Genomic DNA, 9203 nt, shown 5'->3' with positions numbered 1-9203 from the left:
ACTCCAAGAAGGACTGAGGTTAAGTTTCATTTTATCCTAGTAGGATGACAATCTGAAATAGAAATTAATGTGTTCTGAAAATAAAGTAATATTTCTGGTGCCTCTGAATTTATGGGCATGATTCATGCCTGTAAACTTCTTTGCAAATTATAGCCTAAGCTTCGTTTGCTTCATAATTAAATTTAGAACTTATTTTTTCAAAAATTAATGTAGAGAACTGGAAATAAGAAGTAGGAAAGAATTTAGATCACTTTTATAAGAGTAATCCTTTATGTGATAAATACATGCCTTCTTGGTATGCCCAGCTACAGCATAAGTACCAAGAGGAAAGCTGCTAGAATTAAAGGAGTTAATTCCAGGAAATAATGACCTTCAGGGCATCAGAGATGTGCCTCAAGTGGTTTACTGGCCAGTGAGAGAATTAACTTCCGACTTGTGGCACTGAGATCTTCCCTCTCTCCACTTGTCTTTTCTCATGTTGTCTCCTCTCTCACACGCATTTTGCCCCATCCTGAATGTGAAAGTAAGGTTTAAATAACTTTTAAATTTTCATTTGTTACTGGTTACATTTTATTTATGGTTCGAATTCAGAACATTATTCATTTTTCAAGGAACTCAGATTTTTCTTTTAGAAATGTATATGCAAAAAACTGTGAGACTTGTGGAAACTCACTCTTGAACACCCCTGGACATGATTCAGAGGCTGATTGAGGGAAGGGCTGAATTTCTGGCTTTAAAGGATTCCTGCGGTCTGGCAATGAGAAGATGGGAAAATTGGCTTCAGGAAGAGGAAGAACTTCGCCTTTCATTAGTGGCGGGAGTCGGTAGATGTATTTAACATGTCTCCACTTGAAGGGAAAGTGTCCTTTACCTGGACCTCTTTTTCCTGAGTGCCTAGGTGGTGGGCCATGGCCCCAACGATGGTGATCTGGGGGACTTTGGCTAAGGGGTAGTGGGTCACAGGGTCCATAGTCATGGAAATCGTGGCCGTGGGGATGGTGTCCATGAGGATGGTGTCCATGGGAGGGCGTCCAGGGGGAGGGTCCAGGGGAGGGTGTCCATGGGGGAGGGTGTCCGGGGATGATGTCCATGAGTGAGGTGTCCATGGGGATGGTAGTCCATGGGGATGGTGTCCATGTGTGAAAGTGTCCACGGGGAGGGTGTCCATGGGGATGATGCTCATAAGGATGGTGCCCAAGGGGATGGTGCTCATTGGAACTATGATTATGAGGGGGTACATGGGTCTCATTGGTGCCAAAATGGAGGTGATGACATCTTGGAGGGGGCAATGGTGGAGGAGCTCCTTCTTGAAACAATGGTCTGCCTGGGTGACTTTTCTCTTCTAGAGGAGGTGGGCATCCAAATTTATGTGGCTTGTGAGGATGGTGATAATCTCTGGATCCACCGGGCTTAAATGGAGAATGCTCATGCCCACCAGAGTGGAAGGGATGGCCCAGATGGGGTGGCGCATCACTGAAATTTCTATGTTCCTGGGAAAGGACACAGAAAAGTGAATACCATTGTGTAACACAAAAGAAGTTAGATATTTAACTTGAATTAGAGCAATGGCTCCTGTACTTTTGAATTCAACAAATCAATTTTAAAATTAGGACACCAAAAGAAGATTCTCAGGTTTTTATCTAACCAAGTTGACATTTAAAATACAAACAAAAATTATCATCTACCACCATCATTACTTCACAGCAGTAATGATATTTTGATAACACAAGAGTCAGAAAGATAATCTCTGAGTAAAGGATGGTCTTTTAAATGAAAAATGTTATAAAAACTTTTCTTATCTTTATTTTTATAATTTCAACATACAGTGGTAAAATTATATTGTAAAATGATAATTATCTATAGACCAACATTCGGAAAACTAGTACCTTATAATTTAGATTCTCACAGAGTTCTGAGGCATCTGTGTAAGCATCTCTATTTCTAAAGGACGAGCATTTTACCTCTTTACCCCCTTGTTCAGATTTTAATTAAAAAAAAAATCTATGTGGCCATGTTCATGGTAACAAATCTGTCCATCTTTCCTCTTTTTTTTTGGTTTGGCATATGGATGTTTGGATTATTTTCAGGTTTTTTTTGTTTTCGTTTTTTTCTTTTTGCTGATATAAAAAATACTGTGACGAATATCTGTGTGTAGAACAAAAGTTTCTACACACAGATATTCTTATAAAATATTGTTTTTCATCTTATTTTATATAACTTATATGATAAATTTGAGGCTAATTCATTTCCCTTAAATTCTATGCCTAATAATAAAACTAGGAATTATTAAGTCTCAGCACTGGAGTGCTGACTTCAAGGGCCATTTTCAAATTCATTAAAAGTTGATCAAATTGATTATGATTTTACTTTTCTGCCAAATCTTACCCCTTCCTAATTCTTGGAAAAAACTTCATACTTCTTGTGTCATACCAGCAATTGTACTCCTTTCCCCAGGAGCAAGTCTTTCTGTATCCCTCCCCGCCATCTCATCCGGCTCTCATGTCTCTCTCTCTCTCTCTCTCTCTCTCCTCTCTCCTCCCTCTCTCTCTCTACTCTCTCTCTCTCTCCACACACACACACACACACACAACTATAAGAACAAAATACACTATGTGTGTGAAAATATCACTTAGTCTGGCACTGCTCACGATAAGGACTACTTAGGCAACCCACCTGAAGGTTGAAGACTTCACAGTTTATGACAAAGTCTTCTGGCGTTTCCATGTCAGAGGTTCCTGCATCATAGGAAAAATCTGCTCTGCAGAATCCAAAGACCTATGAAGAAGAGAGAAGCCTGTTAATGTGTGTGTGTGTGTGTGTGTGTGTGTGTGTGTGTGTGTGTGTGTATGTGTGCAGGAGGTATAAAGGTGTCCAGCTAGAGTTGTAAACTTTCAGACATTCTAGAAAGGAGAGAGAGCTCTAGAAAAATCAGGGTAGGATTATCAAACATCTCCACCAGTTATTTAACAGTATTTCCTAGGCAACACTTCGGAAAAAATTACTGCTTCTAAAGGTTTTCTTTATGAGTCGCTGTGGTTCTCTTCCATGAGTGATCACCAACACTGGGCTTCATGGAATATCATGTCATTGATGCCTTGACTTTAGGCCAACTCTTCTACACCGAAGACCTAAGTTTTCTGTGCCTAGAGAGAATTAAGAGTGGTGTAGAAGAGAGATTTGTACAACTTTAACTGGTTCCTTGGAAGAAAGTTTTGGAAAGGAGTATAAAGTTTACAAGGACCCTGTCAAAGTGACTGTCTGCTGGACCTACCCTAAGTACAGAGGCTACAGCTGGCTGGCACCCATATACCCCAGAAGTCCCTAAACTCAACTGTTTGACTAACACATGAAGATAACTCTTTTTTAGAAGAGACTGTTAAGCACTGAGTTTCTGAGTACAGTTTTGGAGTCAGATAGGCTTATTCTAATCCTGGCTTCATCATTTACCAGTTGCGTGAGTTTAGACAAGTTGCACAAAATTTCTGAAACTCAGTCTTTGTCTGTAAAATGGGTAAAATAATATCTACCCACAGGTTGTGGGAGGGCTTAATTAAGTGAGATAATGCTGTGAAACACTTCGCATTGAGTTCCTCTTCTCCAGCTTCCATGTTTCTGCACTGGGTTTCATTACCCACACCAAGATAGTTAAGAGTTTGCTGGGGGACGGGAGTGTCTTTTCTGGTAGCATGAAGCAGGATTCCAGAACTGCTTCAGGTTGAAAAGGTGAACAGCCAGACAAGGAATTAATGAATGCTTCCTCTCTACTGGCCCCAGAGAATGTGTTGTTAAACTCCAGAAAAATCCTGGACTTGAAATAAGAAGTCCACCGTTAAAATCCTGTGTCCTACCACTTTCTATCTAAGTGCCCTTGGGTAAGTGTTTAAACTTCTAGGCCCTTCTGTCCCAGGAAAATGGAAGCAGACACTTTTTTCTCCTCAATGGGTTTGTCACACGGCCCCAACAAGGCAATACATATGTGGAGGTGTTTTGTAGACTTTAAGTTACCATATAAATGCTGAGTATAATTAATAAGACTTTCCTGCAGGTACATGAGTATCAGTTTATAAGTGATTAGGGGAAAAATTCCAGTGGGTTGAACATAGAAATGGATTCAGCTTAATTGTGAACACTGGGCAAAACTGTTACTTTGCCGAGTCTCAATTACCTTCCCATTTGTCAGATGAGGTCTCTGTGACGAGTAAATGAGATGAAGTGAATGAAAGAACTCATGGTTCTTAATGCAATCTCGCTATTAGTTTTAGCAAAGTCTTTAATCCTAATGAGTTTAAATAACTCAGTGTTAAGTTTTGGTATATATCATGTGTACTTATAAAGTGATATTCTCACGATTCACTTAATTTCTCTGTGCCTCGGTTTCCCCATATGTAAACCAAAGATAAAAACAGTATCTGGTTCGTAGGGTAGTTGTGGAGGTAATAGGTTAACATATGTGTAAAGCACTTAGAAGGGTACCTGGTACATCGTAGGTGGCCTCTAAATGTTACCTAGTATTTCACAGACGTCTAGTATACTCACATTAGAGTGCCTGGGAAAACGGTAAGCGGAGCAGTTCCTCACAGAGAAGTCCACATAGTAATTGGTTCTTTCCTCTCCTCTCTAGAACAAATTGGATCAAAGCAGTTTCAGGAACATTAAAATAAAAGTCAGTAGCTACTTGCTATCCAATATACTGTAAACGACTATGAGGATTCAAAATCACTAATATGTGCCATTTTTCTTATGATCTCTGCCTTCTAAAACTTATTACATAAGTGATAAGGTGAATACTATTTTATTGAAAAGATTCAAATAATATAGAAATAATCAAGCATAGCATGAAAAATCACCCTTCCTGAACCCCAATCTTTCTTTCTCTGAGGTACCACTGTTTACCATTCGATGTATTTTTCCTTCTAGCCTTTTTCTAAATGTGTTGTGCATGTAAACACATATGTAATCATTTACTATGAGGGGGCTCATAGTCTAAGTATTGTTCTGTAATCTGCTTTTTCCCTTAGCATATCTTGAAACTCTTTCCAATGTGTATATCTCCAAAACAGTCTAACTGCATTATATTCATCCCATTGCTTGTATGCACCATAATCTATTTAACTTTGTGTTTTCGAAATGCAAGACAACTCAACTAGCTACTCTATAAGGTCACTCTGAGTGGAGGACACTTGGGTCCCTGGACTGGGAGGAACTGTCTAGCTCCAGCCACACCACTGGATGTGGCAAGGTAATTGCTCAGAGCCTCAGTTTTCTATCATATTATCAGGAGGTTAAGACGAGATGATTTTAATGACTCACATAGCCCTAATATGTTCTTCTGTTTCAATCTCTCTCTCTCTCTCTCTTTTTTTTTTTGGTTTGGGGTTTCCCTCCTCTCTGTTACATAGTCACACTCTCCACAACACCAAAAAAAGTAAAAGACTGCAGGAGGGCAGCTCTGTGGTAACTGCTGCCTGTCTGTTGAGGCTGCAACAGGGCCTTCAATGTAAAAAGCAGTTGGCGCAGTTAGGCCAGTGAAGAGTTGGTGAATTTGCACCTGCCAGGTCAGAGCCTGGGCCCTCAGACTCTAGCTGGGCATTAGTGAAGACTCACCACTCTCACAACTCTCTCCACCTGGTCCACTCTGAAAGAGGCAAAGTCAACATTCTCTTTTTTGTACTTCTCAAGGGCTTTGTCTGTCTGTTTTCTGAAGAGCTCGGTATCCTCAATGTAATCGAAGAGTACGGGGCTGTCTTTAGTATTGGCCAGTGCAGAAGAGACTGGAGAAAGAAGATGGCAGCTTTGTGGTTACTGGGTGGGAAACAGCAATGTCAGTGCTGGGGCTTAACACATATAAGCAGGGTGGCAAGAACAAAAAATAGCTTCCATTTTACAGATAGGCAAATTGAGGGTTGGAGAAGCTAAGAAACTTGTTCCAGATCAAATCAGCTAATCGACGGCAGAGCTAAACTTAAATCCAGATCCTTCTGATGCTCAAGTCTCTGTTGTGACCATATTCAAGATGCTCCCCCATCGTTCCTAAAATGTTAATATTTTAATGGACGCTTCCTACCTCTGCCAAGGAGAGAGAGGCATCATTAACATGAAGTTTTGCCCAGAGAGAGAAGAAGATGCAGCTCAATCTTTCTTTAAGGCAACCCCTTGAAGGAGTTGCTTGACTGTGAAGTTTTGTATATTGAATCACATTAAGATTTGCTATTTTTCAAGGAATTCTGTGGTAATTCTTTTTGAGAAAATTAAAGAACATGGGATTTAGAGTCAACCCCAGTGGGATAAGGTCATGTATTTTGACTGTGTTCCTGAGGCCAACTCTTTGAACTTTTTTGAACCTCAATTATTTCACTTCTAAAATAGAAAGTATCATAATCTTTACTTCATAGTCTTGCCATGAGATTAAATGAGATGACATATTTATAACCGCTTTATAAACTGTAGTAATAATACATAACTTGTAGACGTTGAAGTCAGTACTTACTGAGTGCTAAATACTTTGCAAATGTACAGACAGAACACGTCATTTAATTCTAACAAAGATCTGAAAGTTCAATACTGTTATTATCCTCATTTTACTAATGAGGAATGCTTAAAGAAGTTAAATAACTTGCCCTCAAGACCATACAACTAATAAGTGATGAGGTTGGGATTCAAGTAAATCTGACTCCAGAGCCCATGTTCTCTACAATAATGCTATAATGCCTCACATAGATTTCTATTTTTATGTATTGAATTTCTTTAAAGGAAAGTACACCAATAACAGGGGAAAACCGTCTCACCTCTCTTCTCAAGAGAGTGAGTAGTAATTAAACCCATGAGGTCAGGGACCCTTTCTGACATGTTCACCATAGAATTATCATATGAAAAATACCACAGTACAATTGAATTCTATATTAGTCTAGAATTAAGTACCATTATAACAGACTACCATACCAGAACTTGTGGTGCAATTAAAGTCATCCACTCTAAGATCTTGAGGTTCATTCAAACGTGTGGTAGCTACTACCTTACATTGTCCAATCACCTATAAGAAAGAGGAGTTGGTCATTGCATACTGCTTTCCTCAGCTTGAATATGAAGAAAAAAAAGTGATACAACGTATTCCTACTGTCCATTTAAAATTTATTTGTGGTTTTTCTCAACAAATCCTGTCTCAAAACCTGTAATTTTTTAATCTGTTTCTCTGTGTTGGATGCTATAGACATCCAAAACCCTCATGAGAACTAGAAAGAAACTATTTAAATGGATCATGGCCATATCCCAAACATTTTAAAGGAGAAAAATGCTGAAACTCCTAGGTACATAAATGTCTTATTTTCTGGAACTGAAATCTTAGATCTGTGTTTATTCATAATATTGTTCTCCTCCTGTGGCAGAGAACCTGGGATCAGAGTACCCATGGGCAATGTGCCAAACACCCCATTCCTCATGGTAATTGCAACTAACCCTTTTGGCCATTCTTGCTAATGGGACCAGTCTTCATAGGACACAATTACAAGTTCATAGGTTCCTACACCCATAGACAGTCAAGTCCAGGAAGGACCTTAGAGTTTATCTACTCCGAACCCGTCCTCTTATTTTACAGCTGAGGATACAGAGTCTAGTGACATTAGGTGATTTGCCCAAGGTCTCACAGCTGGTCATGCTATCCCATGGAACCACAGCCCCACTGACTTATTTCAAATTGGATTCCCAGGTATGGCTCTCAAGAGAATATTACTCAAGGTTAACATAATCCTTATGAGTCAAAAGGCAGAAGCTGCTCTTACTCTTTTGCTGTGTTAGCAGATACATACAGCTACCCTGAGTAAGCAGAGTAGGCAAAAGTCAAGAATGACAAGAAGAGAAGGGTGGTACCATGTTTACTTACTATATCAGATGGACGTCTGGAAACAGCTGGCTCACAGTCATCCCATTGTTTCCCGGATCGGGCCGGACAGTCAGATTCTTTCACATCTAACACTAAATAATAGACAGTCACAAATTCCTGAGGAATGCCAAGAAAACAACAGGTGAGTAAAAACAATCTCTTTATTTCTTAAACAGAATTCTTGCTCTTCTACAAATCATTGCAGATGGCTACCTTTGTGTCATTTGATCTATTTATTTGAATAAATAGCTTTAAAGAGTTACTTCCAAATGTTCTTTTTTAACTAGTCATGATGTTGTTTCTGCCCACGAGCTTTAAAAAGCAATCACCAAATAGCAGTGTTGGTTTAGGTAGAGGTGTTGAAGGTGTAAGCTTATAATTACAAGTGATGACAGCCATGTCACAAGTTCAATCTATATGTGCAGTACTGTCCTCACCTCTCTCTATTCTTCAACTTGATTATTATTTCCTTGGTGGCAAGGCCCACAGTTTATTATAATTTTTCTCTTATGGTACTTAGAATTTGATTTGGCTCAGCATCAGTGCTTTTAAGTATTTACAGACTGACTCATAGTTAAGGACATACTAATAACAAATGTTAGTCTGAAAGAAAAAAAATAGTTTAGAGCAGCAGCAGAAATTAAACAGAAAACCCTGACCAAAGCCATTGCATTGTGCAAAGCATTAGGCTTAAGGGCTAGAGTCACATTGGCCCCTGGCGCATGATCTCCCAACTCAGCTCTGCCATTGGCAATTCCTCACCAGGTTGTTCAAGTGGGCATCAGCGACCCGTAGCAACTGGAAAAGGTAGCCATTCCGACGTCCTATATTGATCAGGTCTACTGCTTTCGTAGCCAGGGGCTCAATAGCATTGCAGTCTGCGGGACTCACAGCACAGGAATAATGCAGCATGATCGAAAAGATTAAAAGTAGAGCTGCAGTGAATACCTTCATTGTGTTAGAATGTGAAAACAATTCCTTGTTATGGTATACCACAGCAGATAATTTTATGCAGGCTTTCTAAAACACACACCTGCACACACTGTTGATTAAACAAAGTTTTTATATATTTGTGTTGTATAACTGGGGATATTCACCTTGACCCCTGGTTAAAATGTCTGTCAACATGCTGTAAATGATTAATGGGTCCTGGGGACAGAAAGTTGAGACATGCCACTGGTGAGTGGGCGAAACTGTGATATGCACAAATCTGGATATTTCTAGTAGATAGCAGATCCAAAGTGTGTTTTTGACTGTAAACACTGCCTTCATTGGTGTGGGGAGGTAGGGTTAAAAGTAATTTTCCTTCACTTGCCTGCCTATCTCA

The 9203-nt window shown here is 39.5% G+C and overlaps 1 protein-coding gene across 1 annotated transcript; it reads right to left on the bottom strand.

Moving 5' to 3' along the window:
- Positions 1–532: 532 nt before the first annotated feature.
- Positions 533–8917, bottom strand: HRG (histidine rich glycoprotein). The gene is given in 10 exon segments (XM_039850625.1): positions 533–1077; positions 1079–1116; positions 1118–1142; positions 1144–1490; positions 2674–2775; positions 4537–4617; positions 5605–5771; positions 6940–7030; positions 7877–7993; positions 8639–8917. Coding segments are annotated over 10 exon segments (1638 nt in total). The 5' UTR covers positions 8831–8917; the 3' UTR covers positions 533–599.
- Between the last annotated feature and the right edge of the window lie 286 nt (positions 8918–9203).

Source organism: Pteropus medius, unplaced genomic scaffold, assembly GCF_902729225.1.
Source record: "Pteropus medius unplaced genomic scaffold, Ma_sr-lr_union100, whole genome shotgun sequence".
In the NCBI taxonomy this organism is placed as follows: Eukaryota; Metazoa; Chordata; class Mammalia; order Chiroptera; family Pteropodidae; genus Pteropus; species Pteropus medius.
This window is presented reverse-complemented; position numbering and strand designations above follow the sequence as displayed.